Source organism: Sorex araneus, chromosome 4, assembly GCF_027595985.1.
Source record: "Sorex araneus isolate mSorAra2 chromosome 4, mSorAra2.pri, whole genome shotgun sequence".
In the NCBI taxonomy this organism is placed as follows: Eukaryota; Metazoa; Chordata; class Mammalia; order Eulipotyphla; family Soricidae; genus Sorex; species Sorex araneus.
Window position 1 is genome coordinate 158,119,726 of NC_073305.1, and position 21,679 is coordinate 158,141,404.

At 38.1% G+C, this 21,679-nt stretch overlaps 1 protein-coding gene across 1 annotated transcript in view; it reads left to right on the forward strand.

Annotated features, from left to right (window-relative positions):
- Positions 1-21,679, forward strand: part of ENPP1 (ectonucleotide pyrophosphatase/phosphodiesterase 1) — an 86,204-nt gene that overhangs the window by 62,241 nt on the left and 2,284 nt on the right. The window contains exons 16-24 of the mRNA XM_055136174.1: positions 1,760-1,829; positions 5,912-5,999; positions 7,267-7,436; positions 8,665-8,716; positions 10,535-10,689; positions 12,413-12,542; positions 14,350-14,430; positions 15,443-15,575; positions 18,765-18,927. Coding sequence (XP_054992149.1) covers positions 1,760-1,829; positions 5,912-5,999; positions 7,267-7,436; positions 8,665-8,716; positions 10,535-10,689; positions 12,413-12,542; positions 14,350-14,430; positions 15,443-15,575; positions 18,765-18,927 — 1,042 coding nt within the window. The remainder of the gene's footprint in view (positions 1-1,759; positions 1,830-5,911; positions 6,000-7,266; positions 7,437-8,664; positions 8,717-10,534; positions 10,690-12,412; positions 12,543-14,349; positions 14,431-15,442; positions 15,576-18,764; positions 18,928-21,679) is intronic.

Genomic DNA, 21,679 nt, shown 5'->3' on the forward strand with positions numbered 1-21,679 from the left:
AGATGCCAGCAAAAAATTGGCAAAAACTCTTTTTAATAAAGAGCAGTCACCTTCATCATGAAGCTGAGTTGTTTCTCCATTCTCATTATCCTAATCTATCAATGAACCTCGTGTGATTGATATGCTCAGCAAAGTTAATATTGCCAGTATATCAGAACTTTACTATTAGCCTTTTATTGTGAGTGTAGGGACACAGGTTCTCTTTCAGACAGCCAGACAGTGATGTTGATCCTTAAAAGTTTTTTGTTTTTTTGGGGGGGGGTTGATATGGTATTTGTTACATCTGCTTCTTGCAATCACCAGAAGGGTTAGAAAGGGCGGGAAGACAGCATGGAGGTGAAGGTGCATGCCTTGAATGTGGCTATTGAAGTTCCTGAATATCACCCAGTGCAGCCCTGGAGGGAGACCCGCTGCTCAGGTCTGTGGGGATGGCAAAGACCTCGCCACCCAACACGGAGCAGAGCCTCCAGGGCCATAGCGGAAATACCTCCAGGGCTCTCAGGGGTACAAGTGATATTCAGGTGCTGCACTGCATCAGCCACATTCAAGGCGTGTCCCATCACCCCTGTGCTACCTATCTATCTTTCCAACCCTCTTTAATATGTTTTTGGTGATTGCAAAGAACATAAAATAAATACCATGGCATACGAAACCTGCGCACTGAGCCAAAGTTTAGTCAGCAAAACTGCAGTATCTTTATTGTAATTAAGAACTCTTTTTATTTATTTGTTTATTTATTTATTTAGGCTCATACCTAGTGATGCTCAGTGGTCATCTGCCTCTGCACTCAGGAATTACTCCTGTTGGTGCTAGGGGACCATATGAGGCGCCAGGGACCAAACCCAGGCAGAGCAAAGTAAACGCCCTCCCTGTGGTACTTTCGCTCTGGCCTGCGATTAAGAGCTTCACTTTCAGTGTTTAGATTACAGACGTTCCCAGACTTCTGTCCACACTTCCCCCCTTTCAGAGAAATAAACAACAACAAAAAAAACCCTTAACATCCCTCTGGAAATTTACCATCTCGAAACTAACAAGGCATACACACCCTTTGACTCTGTCGGAGGCTGCTACTGCTCTCCTGGGCGCTTCCAGCACCTTGAGGTGTTTGTACTGTATCACCTGCTCTGAGAGAGATGGTGTAGAAGAATGCGGTGCTGGAGAAAGAGCTCAGAAAGCTTAAGCTTGTGAAAATTTGCATGTGAGAGGCCCCGTTTGGTCCCTGGCACTGTTTGATTCCCTAAGCACTGCCAGGAGTGGTCCCTAGGCACCACCAGGTGTGTCCCGCCCAAAATAAGAGTGCCTAGCACTCTCGAATATCGCACTTGCTCCTAAGGAGAGATGAAAAGTGAAAGAACAGTTCTTGCTCCCATGGGAAAATTAGCGTATAGTATCAGTTATGACCAGAATTTCTTTTGAGTAAATCCATCTGTTTTTTTTATAAATTATCCAGCATGACACAATTGAAAGCAAGAGAAAAATGAAATCACCAGGGTTTTGGTAAAAAACTCAGTCAAGGTTCAGAACCATGCTCTCGTGGGTTTCTTCTTCTGTAATGTAGAGCTGCTTTGTCTGCAAATCAAAAGTTCGCCTCTGGCTATTCCAAGAGACCACCTTTTGCTTGTTTTTATTTAATAAAACAGCTGGTTTTTTTTTAAAAGAGAATGGCTACTTATTCCTTATTAATGTAAATAATGCATGGTTATCAATTTTGCTTTATGGTTGAACTTTATATTATTAATACCAATCATGTCAAAATTAGGAATCCTACAGAGAGAAAATATTGTGGAGGAGGATTTCACGGCTCTGACAATGGATTTTCAAATATGCAAGTGAGTAGATACTATACAATAAAGCAATAACAGTATATATTCAGAGGAAGACTCACTTAAGGTCTGAGACTTAAGAATATAATCAGTGAGTGGGCCAGGGTAATAACTCCAGTGATAGAGCACATACATATCGCTTCAGGGGTGAGCCCATATTTAAATAAAAATAAGGTTCATTACATGTGTTGAATGAGCTTTAAATATGTAGTATATATATATATGTATATATATATATGTAATGAAGCATTTGTGGGGTTTTGTATTTTTTAATTTAGACTGTGATGTACAGTACTGTTAATAGTAGTGTTTCTGGCATAGTGCCAGCTAGCATCCTGCTCATCCTGTCCCATCCTTCCACCCTCCTGCTTTACACATTCAGGGGCTATTAACGTAGTCCATTTTGTATTTTCATACTGTTTCTTTATATTCAACATATGAGAGGGATCATTCTATTTTTGTCCTTCTCCCTCTGACTTCATTCCATGTGATCTCTTCTGGTTGCATGTATATGCAACAGAATTGCAGGATTTTTCCTTAAAGCTAAGGTTAATTATATCTATATATCTATTATAAAATTAAATGTGTATAAAATTTATATATATAAACTTAACTTATATATACTTTATATATATGAAATTGGCCAGCCAAACTGAAGCAAAAATAAACAAATGGTCCTACATTCCATTAGGAAACTTCTGTATCTCAAAAGAAATAATGACTAGATTAAGAAAATATCCCATAGACTGGGAGAAAATACCTCCTACCTATATAAACTTAATATATATATAAATTTATATATGTAATTTATATATAAACTTATACATATAAATCGTATTTTTGCTCATCCTTTTAAAAAATATAAATTATGTATATAATTAAAATTGAATATATATGTATATATATATATTACTTTAAAAAAATCTACTTATCTTTTCTGGGGCATTCGGGTTGTTTCCCCATCTTGGCTGTTGTGAAAAGTTCTGCAAAAACATAGGATTGCAAATGTCTTTGTGAAATGTCATTTTGGGATAGATGCCACAAAATAGAATGTGGGGTCAGAGAGATAGTACAGTTGGGTAGTGCAGTGGCCTTGAACATGTCTGACCGGGTTCAGACATGGCACCCCCGGCACCCCATATGGTCCCCTGAGACTGCCATGAGGAGTGATCCCTGTGTGCAGAGCCAGGAGTGAGTCCTTGAGTACCTCCAAGTATGGTCCAGAAACAAACAAAGAAGTAGAATTGCTGGGTCAGATGGAAGCCCAATTCTTAATTTTTCTAGAGGTCCCCACCCTGTTTTCCATAGAGGCTGAGTCAGACAACTGTTCCACCAACAGTGGTTGAGGATTCCTTTCCCCATACCCTACCAGCACTTATTCAGTGTTTGTCAGTCTCACTGGTGTAAGGTGAAATCTCATTGTTATTTCGAGTTATATTTCCCTGGTAACAAGTGATGGAATAATACCTTTTCATATAATTATTGGCCATCAGTATGTCTTCTATGAGGATGGGTCCAGTTCTTCACCCCATTTTTTGATGTAGTTATTTCTTTGTTAAGTTTTACAAAGCTTGATAGATCTAGATGATCTAGATATAATATCCTTTGTCAGGTTTGCGGTGAGGAGATGTTTTCTCCCAGTCTGTGGGATATTTTCTTAATCTAGTCATTATTTCTTTTGAGATACAGACATTTTCTAATTTGATGTAGAACCATTTGTTTATTTTTGCTTCAATTTGGTTGGCTAATGGCATTGTCTTTGAAAATGCCTCTGGAACCAGTATTACATAGATTTCTGTCCATATATTCCTTGATGCATCCTAATGGATTCAGGTCTAGTATCAAATTCTTTAATCTATTTTGAATTAACTTTTGTCTATGATGTGACATGGAGATCCAGATTTATCTTTTTTCATGTGGTTAGCCAGTTTCCCCAGCACTGTTGAGGAGGTTTACCTTCCTCTAGTTCATACCCCTAGACCCTTTAAGATGAACTGTCTATATATTTGAGATATACCTTGCTCTAATCCATATCCCTAGACCCTGTCTATATACTTGAGGTTGACCTTACTCTAGTCCATACCCCTAGATCCTTTAAGAATGGCTGTCTATATATTTGAAAGTTTGTTTCTAGACTCAGTTCTATTTCATTGGCCTGTCTGCCTTTATATGAATACCACATTGTTTAGGTTATTACAGCTTTATAGTGTAATTTTAAGTTAGGGGAAGAAAAGTCATCTTCTGTTTTCCCAATATTTCTTTGGATATTTGGCAGAGTTTGTGAATTTTATATAAATTTTAGCAATATTTGAAGCATCTTATGAGTCTTTTATGGAAACACCGTATAGAGTTTGTGCAATGCCTTGTGCAGGATGGTCATTTTAAGAATGTTAATCCTTCCAATCCATGAATGAGAAATGTTTTTCAATTTCCTTTTTTAAAAAAATAGTGAATTACAGTTTTATTTATATAAGTCTCACTTTGTTTGGTTTATTCTCAGATACTTGACATTTGAAGGCACAGTTGTGAATTGGATTCTCTGCCTCTCCCTCTCTCTCCTTTCTCTCTCAAAATTTCTCCCCCCAATTTTATTATTTGCATTTAGAAACACCACAGAAGCCAGTGATAATATAGCGGATAAGGAGCTTGCCTTATACATGGCAATTCTGGGTTCAATCCCTAGTGTCCTACAGTATGGCCCTCTGAACACTGTCAGGAGTAATTCCTGAGTGCAGTCAGGAGTAATCCCTGAGCACTGTTGGGTATATCGCCCCAGAACACAAGAAAAGAATAAGGAAACACCACAAATTTTGCATTTGTTTTGTAGCCTACTATTTCATTGTATGGATTTAGGATTTTTAGGAGCTTTCTGGTAGCGTCTTTAGGATTTTCTAAGAAGCTTGTCATCTGCAAATAGTAATGGTTTTATTCTTTTTCAGCTGGATTTGCTTAATATGACTTTCTTGCCTAGTTGTTGTGTTAAAAACTTCTAATAGTTTGAATGTTTAAATTAATAAAGTTGTTAAATTTTGTATTGAAGTTTCATGAACTTGTGATGTATGACTTATACTAAATGATTTATACCTATGTATTCTCAATTTAGATTATTGCCTCACAGTAAAAGAAAGCTAGCATTTGAATAAGTGAATATCTTTTCCTACTTATATTCTAAATAATAAAGTGATTTGCATTTATACTAATACTTCAAATTTTTTTTAAATATAAAACACAATTCTCTAATTTAATCTCCCATTCCTTGTGCGAGGTAGGTAGGGTGAGATTGTGATCTCCTTTCAAAGATTAAAATAAAAGATTTTATCGTTTCTATTCTGATTGTCAGATCAGAAATAGTGATGAAGTGAGGGGAAATATCCTTCATGTCCTTAAATTAAATGCAACAGGAGCCTTGAAAAATCATACAGTGTGCAACGGGCATAAGATTTCTCCCCATGGGCCAGGCAGATAGTACAGTCGATAAGGGCCTTGCCTTGCATGCTGCTGACCCAGGTTTGATCCCCCAGTGTCCCATATGGTCCCCAGAGTCCCCAAGAGTGATCCCTGAGGGGCTAGAGAGATAGTACAGTGAGTTAGGTGCTTGCTTTGCACATGGTCAATGCAGATTCAATATCCAGCAGTCTATACGGTTTCCTGAGCATCCCCAAGAGTGATTCCTAAGTGCATGAACCAGGAGTAACTCCTGAGTATCACCAGATGTGGCCCCCAAACAAAAACAGAACAAAAAAGAATAATCCTGGAGCTAAAAGTAAGCCTTGAGCACCACCAGGTGTTGCCCCACTCAAAACAAAATTTCCTCCCTTGACATATTTTTTTTATGTATGCACAGTGTGAGTAATACAAGATCAGTTTCTTTGTCAGCTGCATACATATCTAAAAGTGAATTGGGCTGGATAGGATAGCAGATAGGGTGTTTGCCTTGCACGCGGCCGACCCAGGTTCGATTCCTATTATCCCATATGGTCCGCCAGGGGTAATTCCTGAGTGCAGAGCCAAGAGTGACCCCTGTGCATCGCTGGGTGTGATCCCCCCCCAAAAAAAGTTAATAAATGTTTCCTCTCTGCTCATTGTAGGCCCTCTTTATTGGCTATGGACCTGGATTCAAGCATGGCATTGAAGTTGATGCCTTTGAAAATATTGAAGTCTATAATTTAATGTGTGGTAAGTATGACCAAGAAACTTTCATTCCTTCTGGACACAGAGCAAGAGTGGGTTATCAAAAGTGGTTTCATGCCGCCCATCTTTTGGAGATGAAGGTGAGGCATAATGGGCCCTTAGATTTTTAATAATTTTCTTTATGACCCAAAGTCATTGAAAAAAATTAGAATGTACAGTCTGATTACTGTGTGTTTAATCATGCTATAACTCTAGTCAATGAAAAGTGCGTGGGATTTGTGAAATGTGGACAGAATTGACGGAACATTGGATAATAGGAATAATTGGATGCCAAGGTTGTAGATACAGAAGAGAATCTTTTTGAATATTTTTGGTTTACTCTTTATCTTCTTAATTAGTACTTTTATGGTTGAAAATTGGTCTTTTATTTCTTTTTAAATCAGGCATTTATAAACAAGAAAGCATATATTTATTAAAAGTTGGGTTTAAAATGTTACTTTCTTTTCCTGGTAAGAATACAGGATAGATAAATAAACTCAGACAAAGCTGGTTTTGAATTAGGTTTTTGTGTTAGGTTTGAAACCTGAATAAGTCACTTTGATTGTTTATCTACTAAATACTGACAAGAATTTATTGAATTGTGTTGGAGATTAATAGCAACACATTAGCCCAGTGTTTAGCATATTATAAGCACTTAAGGTGTACTCAGTTATCACACACATAAAATTAAGAAGACTTATTTAAGTAGTTTAGCATACATATCAGTGTTTCCAGGAAGATTAATGGGAGCTGGAGCTGGAGAGATAATCCAGAAGGTAGGAGGCTTGTCTTGCACAAGGCCTACCCTAGTTCTAGTTCATTCCTTAGCAGCTGTATGGTCCCCAAGGAACCCTAGTAGGAGTAATCCCTGAGTACAGAGCCAGGAGTAAGCCTTGAGAACTGCTGGGTGTGAGCCTGTGAACCTGCCCTTAAGAAAAAAAAGTATGGCAGTTATAAATGCTTAAAATTCAGGAGAGTTTTACGCTTTTGTCTTAAAGCGCAAAGAGTTTTAATAGATTTGGTTTTGTTTATTTGATGATGAACCCAGCAGTTCGTATGCTTATTCCTGATTCTGTACTCATGGACTATTCTTGCTGTTGCTCAGAGGATTACATAGAGTGCTGGGGATTGACTTGGGGTCACCTTATTAACCCCCATATTAGCTCTCTGGTCCTTCAATTTGTTTTTAGGCAAAAATAGAAATTATGGGATAAGTCTACCATTTAATTTTGAAACTCCTGAATAACTCATTAGTATTCTTGAAATTATGCAGATCTGCTGAATTTGACACCAGCTTCTAATAATGGAACTCATGGAAGTCTTAACCACCTTCTGAAAACACCTGTTTACATCCCGGAACATCCCAGTGAGCCCCACCCCCTGGACCAGTGCCCCTTCATAGGAACCTCCAGAGATAATCTTGGCTGCTCATGCGATCCCTCGGTAAGCTGCACCAGGAAGTTGTGCACCCTCTACATAGCACATCCTCTGCTGTAGAAGTAATTATAAAATTAAAGTTTGTATGTAGGAATAAAATTTATGCTTGACTCTAATGTCACAGGCAGATCTTTTATGGCTCTTTCTCTTCTACCTAGTTTTTGCATTTCCACTTTTGTATTTATCCTTTGATACACTGGTAAAAGTCTGGCAGGATTCTAAAACATCCTTAATGTGAAGGAAGCTCTGTTATTAATCCTAAGTGAAGTCACAATTATGAATTAGCTACAAGCTTACTTCTATAGCACACCTCCAAGCTTACTTAAATTTAGGGAGAAAATATCAATTTTTAATATCAGAAAAGGATATATTGCATTGTTAACATACAGTTGTAAGAAAGTAAAAAATAGGTGATGATGGAGCCAGGGCAATGGTACAATGGGAAGGGCGCTTGCCTTGCACACGCCTACCTAATTTTGATCCCCAGCACCCCATGTGGTCCCTGGAGCCCCTCTAAAAGGGATCCTTGAGTGCGGAACCAGGAGTAACTCCTAAACCCTGCTAAGCATGGCCCCCAAAAAACAAATTAAAAATTTTTGATAGTGTTCGTAAGATGATAATGTCAAAAGCTGTTGATTTTTTTTTCTTTTTGGGTTACATTCGGCAATGCACAGGGCTTACTCCTGGCTCTGCACTCAGGAATCACTCCTGGTGGTGCTCAGGGCACCATATGGGATGCTGGGAATCGAACCTGGGTCGGCCGTGTGCAAGGCAAATGCCCTACTCTCTGTACTATCGCTCCAGCCCCAAAAGCTGTTGATTTTTTTTAAAATTTCATTTCATTTTACACTTACATAAAGACTGAAGTATAGGAAACGAATTACAAAAGAACAATTCTTAATTTTTGATTAGTAGTGTGCTTATGCTAACAATGTTGTTATCCTGTCCTCTTTATATTTAAAAAAAAAAACAACTCACAAAAAGCTCCTTGAAACAATAAGCTTGCATAGTACAGTGGCAGATTATAAAATCAGTACCCTAAAGCCCCCAGCTTTCCTATATGCAAATAATGAAAGAGAAAAAAAGAGATTTTTTAAAAATCTATTCACAATTATGCCTCAGATGATTTAAAGTGTTATCTTGTTCTCTGATGGAATAATTAAGCTATAGATACTATGTGTTGTAAAATTAAAACGTCTCTCAATGCTTAAAATTAATATGATTAACTTTTTAGGTTTCGCCAAGTATGGATTTTCAGAGCCAGTTGAATCTGACTATGACAGAAGGTAAGGCCTTTCGAGTTTCTAACGTAGACGCAGGCTTTTTCTCAGTAATCGGAGACACAGAATTGGATTTCTGGCATTAGGTAGACTGACCAGTAGAGTTTAGGGAGTCATGGAAGGTCACCTTATGGAGCGGATCTCTTCTCTTACCAGTCTTGATTGTCAGTCATTAAACAAAGAAGGGATATTTGCAGTGGAAACTGTGTGTAATAGAGTTAACGGAATCTGCATTACTCTTTATGAACATAATGGAGGTCTTTTGAAATTTACAGATTTTTAAAAGTGTGCAGTAGTTCCTATGATAGGTTTATTTAAAGTTCCTATTATGGACAACTCTCTTACTTGGTTTTTGATTTTAAGAAAGGACAAATCAATTCATCAAAAGATATTTCTTTCTAACCATTGAATAAAATAAATATATGAGAAACCTCGTGGAATAATTTAGTTGTAACTTGAGTGTTTACTGTTACACTGATGCAGTCTCTGATCCTCAAGTTCTTTGACAGTTTTTCTTGTCTGAAGAAAAAAGATAAATTTGTCAACATTCTCAACTTGTGTATAAAATTATTCTATTAGATTAGAGAAATCTTTGATGGTCCCAAGGTTGCAAGTGTTGTGGTAAAGGATAGCACTTTTGAAATTGAGTGGGTCTCAGTATAAATATGAGCTTAGAAATTGTCTATTTTTGGAAAAGAATGTTTAAACCCTATAAATGTCTATGTTTTCATCTGCAAAATGGTGGGTAATCTTAATTCTCATGTAGGAATTAATTTAGAGACTATAAGTAAAGGATTTTCTAAAATACTGGACACTTGGAAAAATAATAATGAATATTTATATACTGGTATAGTTTCATTTAATTAATCATATCCCCAAAAATATTCCAAACTTAAAATTTTAGTTTGGAAATTTGGTTTTGCTGAGTATATTATCTAAGAAAAGAATTTATGCAATGTCTTGAAGAGTACGCTTTAAGTGCTTATTCTGTAAATTCTGTAAATCATGTTACAGAATTTTGAGCCTATAGCTATATGACCTTGAATGTACCTGACCTCATCTGTTAGCAAAATTTTGCTAATATCCTTTAAGTCCTAATTGCTTACATTGCTAGTCATCTTATGTAGCATCCTCTTGTATTTTGATAATCCATTAATCTTTGAGAAGCTTCATAGAAAAAAATACTAAAGTGCATCCTTTTGTTTTCTTAATTGCTATATTATTAATATTATTATTATTATCTTTTGGGGTCATACCTGGCAATGCACAGGGATTATTCCTGGCTTTGCACTCAGGAGTTACTCCTGGCGGTGCTCAGGGGACCATATGGGATGCTGGGAATCGAACTTGGGTTGACCGCGTGCAAGGCAAATGCCCTACCTGCTGTGCTATTGCTCCAGCCCTATTTTTTATAGTTAACATAATTTTTCAGAGTCTGCAAACATAGTTCTAGAGCACTTACCTCCCATTCACAGGTCCAGGTTTTGATCCATGACACTGCAAGGTCCCCAAGCATTACTGGGTGTAGTTCTCCTGACAGCACCACCATGAGTGGTCCCAGTAGCAAGCACCGTTAGGTCCAAGCAGCACTGCATATTTGGACCCAAGCACTGAACTATCAAACTCACAATGCCAGATTGAGAATTGCCAGGAATGGCTTCAGGGCCTCTGGGGAGTGCTAGGACTCTCTCTCCAAAATACTCTAATATATCCTCAGTAGGGCTAAGTAGAAGAAAGGTTTAATAAGTTTATCGTTATATATCATAATATAATACATACTCAGTACATTTAAGTGATTGTTTCATTTTCCCCATATAACCCAAGAGAAGAGCCTCAAGCATGGGGCTTTGCCCTATGGAAGGCCTAGAGTCCTCCAGAAGAAGAGCAGCGTCTGTCTTCTCTACCAGCACCAATTTGTGAGTGCTTACAGCCACGACATCCTCATGCCTCTTTGGACATCCTACACTGTCGACAGAAATGCAAGTATCTGTCACGTCTTTAACTATAAGTCATTGTTTCAACTTATTAAGCAGAACTTCGAAGCATACTTTCTCACTGTTGCTCTTGGCTCTGTAATCAGTTCCCAAATTAGAAGATGGCTGAGTGTAAGTGTCGAAAAAAATTAGGTTCCAGCTTATGCCGCTAGCAAGCGATATGACTCTGTACGCAGAGAACATTTCTTCTCCTGCATTAGTGATGGGTTTTCTGCAAGGAATGAAGCCCACCTCTCCCCTTAAGCCCTTTCCATGGGGTATTGTGAGGGAAAAAGAAAAGAGATAGGCCTTGAAACAAAGAAAGGTGGTTGGAGATGATTTTGAGATCATACATGGAACTGAATGAAGGCTTAAACTAGACGGACCAGATTTTTCGGAAACAGAAAGCATCTGACAAGTTGGAGGATGCCCTAAAGGATGGAAAAGAAAATTGAAAGGGCTTGTCTGAGTTCAATTGTTGGATTTTAAAAATACATTTTTGAATGGTGGTAGATGGCAACTAGACTCTCAGGGGATCCTCATATACACAGGTCAAGATACAAAGCTGGACACCTGAAAAGCTAAACAGACAAAATATACTGTGATTCTTTGTGGTGGAATATGTGCACTGGTGAAGGGAGGGGTGTTCGAGCATTGTATAACAGAGACTTAAACATCAAAGCTTTGTAACTTTCCACATGGTGATTCAATAAAAGAATAAATTAAAAAAAATAAAGAACTTCCAAAAAAATATATAGCAAATTAAACCAAAACAAACTCCTAGCTTATGTGATCAGAAGGGTGTTCACCCAGAGGAATTGGGGGTTGGCAAAAGGTATAAGGAGGAGTGACTTTTGTGGTGGAGGATGGAAACCAGACTTTCAGTGGGTGTGAAAATGTAGCATATACAGAGGTGAAATTATGCTGCATGGTTGAAATCTGTGTGATGTTATAAACCAGTGTTACTTGAACAAAATTTAAAAATAAAAACTAAAGCTGGGTTCAGCAATAGTACAGCAGGTAAGATGCTCACCCTGCACGCAACTAACGTGGGCTTGAACCCTGGCATTTCATATGGTCCCCTGAGCACGAGCACTGCCAAGGAGTGATTCCTGAGCAGAGAGCTAGGAATAACCTCTGAGCACCACCAGGTGTGGTCCCCAATTTAAGTTTATTTAGTTGCCTTTATAAGTCTATCCTTTGTTTCATTGGCCTCACTATTTTTATTGTTGCTTTGTCCCTTATATACATATAGTTATTATTGCATAATTTTGTTTGAATTTTCAAGTTTTCTTATAAAGCCAGAGCTTTATAAATGACCAGCACCACTACTTCTGAAGTTTTTATATTCTCTTGACATTTAGGGAGTTTTTACCTTTCCAACTGTAGTCTGTATAGTTCCATATGAAATATAGATTCAGATCTTTAAAGATCAGTATTTCACTTTACATGAGTTTAAAATTGAATAAAGAAAAAAACATTGGCAAAATTAGCATAGCATAGTAAAAAGTTGGTTGTATATTAGTGACAAATGATTGATGTCTTTAATATTGCAAGTTTTTGCACAATTAGAAAAAATAGATAATATACCAGTAGAAAAATGGGAAGAACATGAGTAAATAAGAGGAGCATCATAATTTTGTGATGTTGTTTACCTTTAGCTGTTTATAAATCAATCTCCCTTTTCTTTGTATGCTTCATGTTTTTTTTTTCTCATTTTGTACTTTAGGACACTTTCTCTACAGAAAATTTTTCCAACTGTTTTTACCAGGATCCTCGAATTTCTTTTATTCCTGTCCATAAATGTTCATTTTATAAAAGCAACACTAAACTGAATTATGGATTCCTCTCTCCACCACGTAAGTTTCTCACTTTCTCTTACCTGTTTCCTCTCTTCCTTTTTCTTTTTTCTGCCATACATTATAGGGGCGGTGTATATCACCTTGCCTATTTATTGATGAAAATCCAGGATAAGAAGTAAGCAGAGAAAGTTTCAAAGCATATAAATCTTGAATTTTAGAAACCATTTGTTACTGTTTGGAAGGAGACCTATTCAGTATTGAGGCTGTAGCCAGGATAGTTTTCATTTTCCTGCATTTATTTTGAACAGAATTTGAGAAAACTCAGAGAGGTTAGAAAGATGTGTTATGGCTCTTTGGAAGAAAATAGCACTTCTTAATTTAAAATGGAATATAATGGGTAAAAAAAAAATAGAGTAGAGTCTTAAGTGCTTGTCCTTTCACTAACCCCATGCCTGTATGGAATGGTTATTTTTGGAGGGGAAAGCTAAGGGTACTATTTGCTAAAGTGGATAAAATGTAGAACGTTAAAGAACAGACATTTTGAGGCCAGTTTTAACATGGGAAAAGTCAGCAATCTAGGTGTTGTCATATCCTCTCCATCCAATCCGCTCCCCAAGTAAGAGCCTGACGTCAGAGCTTGGCCCTGGCATTATAAAAATAAACCAGATCCAAACCGAAAATTCACACAAAGAAACCTTTTGCAGCATCTCAAGGCAGACATCCTGTGATGTTTTTTCTGGATAATAGGTGTTGCTTTGAAGCCAGACATTTTTTCCCCCTTTCCACTGTAAAGGAGTTTAAGGAACAAAGATTGTGAACACAATCCACTTTACCTGAAATGGCAAATAGAGTTTGAATGTGTTTAACTCGGGGCCCTTCTCATTACCGTTTTTATTTGTTTATATTTATGTATTTGGGTCCTGCCTGGCTGTGCTCATGGGCTTAACCTGTTGACTCTGCACTCAGGGATCTCTCTTGTCAGTGGCTGGGGGACCATAGGCACTGTTGGGGATCAAACCTGGATCAATCACATGCACGGCAGCCCCTGTTAGATAGTTCCAAGTCCAATAGTTTTTATATATATATTTTTGAGCAATTTGTTGTAGGGGTTGGAGAGATAGGACAGTGGGTAGGGTACTTATCCTGCATGTGGCCAACCCGGGTTCGGTGCCATATGGTCCCTGGAGCACTGCAGGAGTGACACCTTAGCACAAAGACAGGAGTAAGCCCTGGGACTGCTGGGCAAGTTCCCAAACAAATCTAAAAGAAGACACTATCTAAACATGTTTAGTACCTTATATTATAAAATATAAAAAAACAACAGGTTTAAAATGATAACTGGCTAATTTCTTTTCTTCTTTCTTTCTTTCTTTCTTTCTTTCTTTCTTTCTTTCTTTCTTTCTTTCTTTCTTTCTTTCTTTCTTTCTTTCTTTCTTTCTTTCTTTCTCTTTCCTTTCTCTTTCACTGTTTCTTTCTCTTTCCCTTTCTTGCTTTCTTTTCCTTTTCCTTTCTTTCTTTTTCTCTCTCCTTCCTTCCTTCCTTCCTTCCTTCCTTCCTTCCTTCCTTCCTTCCTTCCTTCCTTCCTTCCTTCCTTCCTTCCTTCCTTCCTTCCTTCCTTCCTTCCTTCCTTCCTTCCTTCCTTCCTTCCTTCCTTCCTTCCTTCCTTCCCCTCCCACATCTGGTGGTGGTCAGAGTTCACCCCTGTCTCTGCACTCAGGGGTCACTCCTGGCAGGGTTTAAAAGACCATATGTAGTGCCGGGCATTGAAACCGTATCTATCACATTCAAGACTAGTGCCTTACCCACTGTAATGTCTAATGTTATTTGTGGCGAGAAAAGAATTCTTCTCTTTTTTTCTTTGCAGAACTAAATAAAGTGTCTAATAAAATCTATTCTGAAGCATTGCTTACTACTAATATAGTACCAATGTACCAGAGTTTTCAAGGTAAAAAATAGTTTAATCTATATTTTATAATTCTTATGAATTTCTTATGTATGTTTAAATTAAGTGACTGAATTTCAGTTACTTTAAGATTTGTTTTACTTTAGTAATACAAGTACACAAACATTTTATAGTATTAAACTTATAGAATACATGTATGTGCATGCTTGTGTATATGTATATTTTATTATCTGTTATTCTTGTGTATGAAGTTTGGGGACAGAAAAAAAAATCAATGCTGTTTCTTAGGTTATCCAAGTAATGTATTGTATACTAATGCATTTATTGACCTAAAGTCTGTTTCCGGGGCTGGAGTGATAGTACAGAGGAGAGGGTGGGTGCCTTGCATGCGGCCAACCCAGGTTCGATTCTCCAGTATCCCATATAATCCCCCGAGCACTTTCAGAAGTAATTCTTGAGTGCAGAGCCAGGATTAATCCCTGAGCATTGCCGGGTGTGACCCCAAAAGGCAAAAATTATAATTATAACATTTAATTTTTTTTTAAAGTCTGTTTCCCTCATTTTACCATTTGGAAGATCTTGATTATTGTTTTGGAGTTTAGAATACATAGATTTTACATCTTTGTTAAATGAGTCTTTGATGTATAAGAATAAATTGATATTTTGTACTTAACATGACATGGAACTTCAAAACATACAGCATGTAAGGAGATTCTTACTGTCATTTATGTCTGGAATATTTGTGAATAATTTTAATGAGACTTCTGATATTAAGAGTAAAGCTAAATACCATGCCTTGTTTGTGTTTGTGATATTTATAATATAATAATAATATATGATGACAAGTTCACGATGATGCACATGTTCAGGGATTCTTAAAACAGTTGAAATGAGCATTTGCCAATCAGCTGAATAATATATCTTTGTTCTCACATTAAGACAGAGTCAAATGACTTTATAGTTATTACAAACGAAGTTTAATCCTGGGGCTGATATATTTCACTGGGTTCACGACACCTTGTCCTTTTGAAACCATACTGTCTTCTTGTTTCAGTTATATGGCAGTACTTCCATGGCACCCTGCTACAAAAGTACGCTCAGGAAAGAAATGGCATCAATGTTGTCAGCGGTCCTGTGTTTGACTTTGATTATGATGGACGTTATGATTCTGCAGAGATCCTGAAGCAGTAAGCGCATATTTTATTTACTCTCAAAAATAGCCATCAAATGTTATTACCTATCAAGTTAAATTGGCAAAAGCTTTTCTCTCTGGTGCTGGTCATATTTATGTACAAGATTTCCATTTACTCTGAAAGCACTTCAGAATATACAGTTAATTTATAAGCTTTGCTTGGTGTTAAGTATAATATTTTTTTAGATCAAAGTTATGTTTCTCTGGGGACATAGTTGGAGGGAAGTGGACACTGCTAAAAAGATTGGTATTGGGACATTGTATGCCTGAAACTCAGTCATGAATTGTAAAAAACTAAAGCTCGCCGAGGGGCGAGTGCACTCGCGGGCTCTCCGGGCAGCTCTGTCTCACCACCCGCGTTCGGTGCTCTGGAACCGCAGTGTGTGGACTGGATCGGGACGGCCGGTCAAGGACAGGCGAAGGAAGAACAAGGACCAAGCTGGTTGCTGATTAGTTACCGTTTATTCAATCTTCAAACTTTCCCGGTGGATCTGCCCCATGGATCCGGCCCCCCCCCCCCCAAAGAAGATACAAAATCAAAACGGAAGCCCTCTTTGGGCTGAAAGCACTCGGATTTACATCCCAAAGACCAGGCTGGGCTGCAGCAAGAAATCTACATGTCAATTACAAACTAGACAGCACCTGAAATTTACATCCCAAAGACTAGGCTGAGCCAGAGCCTGGAATCTACAATGTCAAGTCAAGCCTGGCTAGCACCTTAGATCTGCGGGTCAAAGATCAGCTAGGTTTCTGTGACAAAAGGTTTCTGTGACAAAAGTCCAGAAGGCAGCTGGAAAAGGGGAAATATTCCAACAATGAATAACTTTGTAAATCACAGTGCCTCCATAAAATTTATAAAAGAAAACAGAAACAAAAATGAAAGTAGGATTTTTTTTCTCTATTTCTTCTTTTTTTTTTTCTTTTTGGGTCACACCCAGCGATGCACAGGGGTTACTCCTAACTCTGCACTCAGGAATTACCCCTGGCGGTGCTCCGGGGACCATATGGGATGCTGGGAATCGAACCTGGGTTGGCCACAAGCAAGGCAAACGCCCTACCCGCTGTGCTATTGCTCCAGCCCCATTTTTTTTTTTTTTCTCTATTTCAATGGGTAATTCTAGACCACAGTTTCAGTGCTGAACTCTGTCAGATGTTAAGAAGGTAACATCAGTGTTTAAAATTTCTGTGTGTGACTAATGAAGATACCATCATAGTTTCAAGCTAAAAGGTTAATGGCCATGTGCTATGACTAAAGGCACCCAAAGTATTAAAGTAAAGCAGTATACTCCAAGTGTGGGTACTAAGCATAATCACAGCTTTCACCCAACCCTAGCCAAAGGGGAATGATAGATAGTTACTGTTTTATGAAGGAAAAATAGAAAACATTGTATAAATTGGCAGCTTTTTCCCTTTTTTTTGCGGTTGTACTTGGCAGTGCTCAAATGCATTTGGCTCAGTGCTTGGGAGGTGGGGAGGGTGGGTAGAGGAGGGTACTAAGTGGTGCTGGGAGTTGAATTCAGGACTTTTGCATGCAAAGCATGTACTCCTTTATACGATGCTGTCTCTCCCACACTGGTTGCTCTTGATTAAAATGGTAATTGCAAGGTTTGGGGAAGCAATTTTTTTTTTTATTTAAGTCTGTAAGTAAAAGGAAACCAATTTCAAGTTTCTGCTGAGATTCAGTTTTATTTTAGAATTCTCCTATGGGCTGATTTAATTATTCTGTCTTATACATGTGTATGACCAGATTCATTTGTAAAATAACATTTTCTTTTTTTTTTTTCGTCTTTTTAAATTTTATTTACTCACTTTGAGATTACAGAATTATTCATGGGTGGGTTCAGGCATACAGTGTTTCTACATGAATCCCTTCGCCAGTGTCTTCTTATCTCCCCAAACTCCCCTCTAGCAACCTAACCCTGTTTGCCTCTCTCCACCAGTCCCATTTGTTTTTCTATGTTCCTGGAAGCATAAGGTTCCACACAGTTCTGGCTAAATCACAAAATGGATTGGGAAGACAACGTTAGGGCTGGGGATGGAGCTCGGTAGCAGGCTGCATGTCGTACATGGGTGTCTTGTATGCATCGGTGTCTTGCAGGGTGCATGAGACCCTGGGTTCAGTCCCTTCTACAGCTCTCTTCTCCTTCTCATTCCCTCCCCGCCCAAAGAGAACTTACAGTGTACAGATTCAACCAGATTCCTCTGTTTCAGTCAGTGTATTTGTTACAGTTCCACATGAGATTATGGTAGAAAACGATTCCAATAGTTCAACTAGAAAGGTTGCAAAATAAATAAGTCTAGAGCTTTGAGACCAAAAGAAATATGGAAATTCGGTAAGGGTTCTGCTTTGAGAATACGGGGCTACTGAAGAGAATGAAGTTACCAAGGTAGGAAAGAAAAGCCAGTGACAACAGAGAATCTGTCTAGCAGCTTGGCTCCTCTGAAGGAGCTGTACTAAAAAGCCCTGAACCAGTGGCTGGAAAGGTCAGGGGGCAAGGCACTAGCCTGATAATCCAGTGAGTCCAGCACCAGCAGGAGTGATGCCTGAGCCCAGGGCCGGAAGTAATCCCTGAGCAAAGGTGGGTGTGGCCACAAACAAACAAACAAGCTCCAAACTAGTTTTCTGTCCATGTTCCCTGACATCTGCACAGATTTTACAAGACTGTCAGTGACAATTTACAACATGGATTGTAGGTGTTCACAAATGATCTTTACTCTTACTTAGTGTTTCTATTATTCCAGTGTATGCAGATGAATTTACAAAATTCTACACTCAATTCATTACCATAGGAAGTGAAATATGTTTGGACTGTGCTTGTCTTCTTTCTTTCCTCTTTTATTTTTGTTTGGGGACACACCCAGTGGTGCTCAAGGCCAGCTTCTGTCTCTGCACTTAAGACTCTGTACTCCTGGCTGACTCAGTGGACCACATGGGGTGCTGGGGATCTCGAACCCAGGCATTATGGCATTCTAATGCAGGACACCCCCTATACTACTGTTCCGGGTCCTGTCTTCTAAATGTTTTGGTGTACATTGACTTATTATAATTACTAACTTTTTACAATACATTTAATTATTTTGACTTGACTTTTGTTTTAAGCTGCATTGTGTGAAACAGATGCTCTTCTAAAATATTTCTTTCTGAGATCATTCTTTCCTAACATACTTATTGTCATATTTACAGAAACAGAAAAGTCATCCGTGGTCAAGAAATTCTAGTTCCAACTCACTTCTTCATTGTGCTAACAAGTTGTAAAAATACAACCCAGACTCCCTCAGAGTGTAGAAATTTGGATCCTTTGTCTTTCATTTTGCCTCACAGAACTGATAACAGTGAGAGCTGTGCGGTATGTAGACTTTGGTAATGTACCTTGAACACTGAAAATGTGAATCTTTGTGTGTGTGCGCGTGTGTGTGTGTGTGTGTGTGTGTGTGTGTGTGTGTCCGCTTCACCCAGCACTGCTCAGGGGCTAATCAGTGTTTGTGGGGTCACTTCTGGCAATGCTTAAGGTACTATGTGGTTTGGGGGCTTGAACCCAGGCCTCATGCATAGTAGGCTTTTGTTAAATCCTTCGAGCCATCTCTCTGACCTGATTTTGTGTATATCATGTATCTGATATTTTATGGGAAAAACTATACTGGAATATACATGTGCTTGGAAATTACAGGGTGGTTTTAAATTTTATTTTCTGAGATGAAAGTCTTAAGACCACCCATCTGTTTAAATCATAAAAAAATGAAATTTACAAATATAAAAATATAGAAAGTTTATGTGACTTAGCCACTAAGCTCTAGGTTTATTTGAAGTATGAATTTGCTCTAAGTTAGACTTAGAATTTTGAAAAGTGTTAGCACTGTTATAATGATTCTGAAAGTTGTGGTTAGGCAGAGCTTCAAATTTTTTATGCTCCACTTTATTATAAAAAGCATGTTTCTTTCTTATTACAGTTTCTTACTCTGATATTCCAGTGTTAGGAAAAAACATTTTTTGATTATCCTGGTAGCTCAAAATTTGTCTTTCAACACCAAAGCTACATTAAAACTTCAGCAGTTTAAATTTTTTTTATTATAAACCAAAATGATGAGTATTTACCAGTTATTCTAGTATCTTTCTCCTTCCCTTCCAACCCTCTTTAAAATTGAAATAAATATGGACCAAAGTTGGCAAATAGAAGTATGGATTTTTCTGTTTTTCTTATCTGCCTCAGTGAATAGACTTTGGATAGACAGTTGATATATGTAGAGTCCTGAGGCCATAAGAACCCAGTCTGAACTAGGCAAGAGAGAGCGCTGTGGTCAGTCACTCGCCTGTTCCTTCCTTCATTTATTTATCTCTTCTTTAATTCATTCATTCACTCCTTATTAAAGATACTCTGACACTAAGGACACAGCACTGAACAAAGCAGGCAGTGGTCTTGCTGTTAGACCCGGGAGAGTACAGCGATCCATTTGCCATCCCAGAGACTGGTGGTTTCCCAAAGTGTCATTCATTAAATTTCACGAAGATGTGCCTTTCTTTAATTGCTTAATTATCTAGTTGTTTCTACAATGATCTTTCAGAATCAGTTGATCAGTCCTCAGAACACATTCTTAGAGAATAGTAAGATAACCTTTCGTTGCCTGTTTTCTATCTTACTTTACCAACTGGGAACTGTTGGACACATTACATGAACTTCCTTCATTTTGGCCTCCTTTTTGAGAGATTAAATTGCTCTTAAAGGTATAAGTTAGCATTAGATACTGAAGCAAATAACATAAAACCCAGTTACAGAAACTTGAGCAAGTGAGGCGTTCCTCATGCAAGAGGAAGTTGCCGGGTAGGGGTGGTGCATTGGTCAGCAAGAGCCATATCGTTCATGCTGTTTCGACCACCGTTCTTAGCTCATGGCCATGTGGGCTGAAGATGACTTCTATTTTTCTAGAGATGCCTTAATTCTGGATCCTCCCTTCAAAAAAAAAAAATTAGCCACAAACTTCTACTTAAATGACATTGACCAAAGTGATATTAAATTGCATGAACTAAATGTTGATTTCCATCTCCACTATTCCAAAAGCTAGTGTGCTCATGTCTTAAATGAAAACTCTCTGTCAGCAGTGTAACTCATATACTCATGATGGCACTCTAACGAAAGAGAAGTTGACTTGAAGTTCTATGAGACATTCTTACAGATGCCTTCTGTTTCATCTGTGAGGCAGAATCTAAAGATGAGATGAATGTTGGCCTAAAAGGATATCTGTTACATGTCCTGTGTCTGTTGGAACAGATGAAAGTTTTCTGCTGGCAAGTAGCTCAGTGAGTCAAATGAGCTGACTCAGTATCTTTCAAACTGATTTTCTTTTCTCACTTTTTTTAGAGCTAGATGAAGATTCCTGCCTTTCTCAGTTCTTTTACATTTGTTTCCAGTCTCAATTCCTTTTCCTACTTTTTTTAGAGCTAGAGTGAGGATTGCTGCAGAGACTGAGTGGAACAACAGTGTTGGTAGTGTGTAATTAAAAGTTAATGGGAAAATAGGGTTGGAGCAATAGCACAGTGGGTAGGGTGTTTGCCTTGCACGAGGCTGACCCGAGTTTGATTCCCAGCATCCCATATGGTCCCCTGAACACTGCCAGGAGTAATTCCTGAGTGCATGAGCCAGGAGTAACCCCGAGGATCACTGGGTGTGACCCAAAAAGCCAAAAAAAAAATGTTAATGGGAAATTAGAAATATCTGGTCTGATCCCCTTCTATGGAAGAAGTGTCAGTGGCTGAAATGTCCTAGGAGATGTGAAACTTTTTTGAAATGTGTCTTTAAAATTACAATTGAGGCCCATCAACTCATGAATGCTTTCGTTATCTGACCTTTTTTCAGTAGCTATTTTCAGAAAACTTTCACCAAAATATAGGTATATCATTTCCATCTTTAACCCTGTCTAAATTACCACTTCTCCCACTTGAGAGACTGTGTGCACTTAATTCTTTTTTAAAAAAGAATATTTTTGCAGTATACTTGAATATAACATTAATTACAGGCATATAATATCATTGGAAAATTATCATCATAATAAGTCTAACAGCTGTTGCTATATGGTGATAATTTTTTTTCTGGTGATGACAACTTT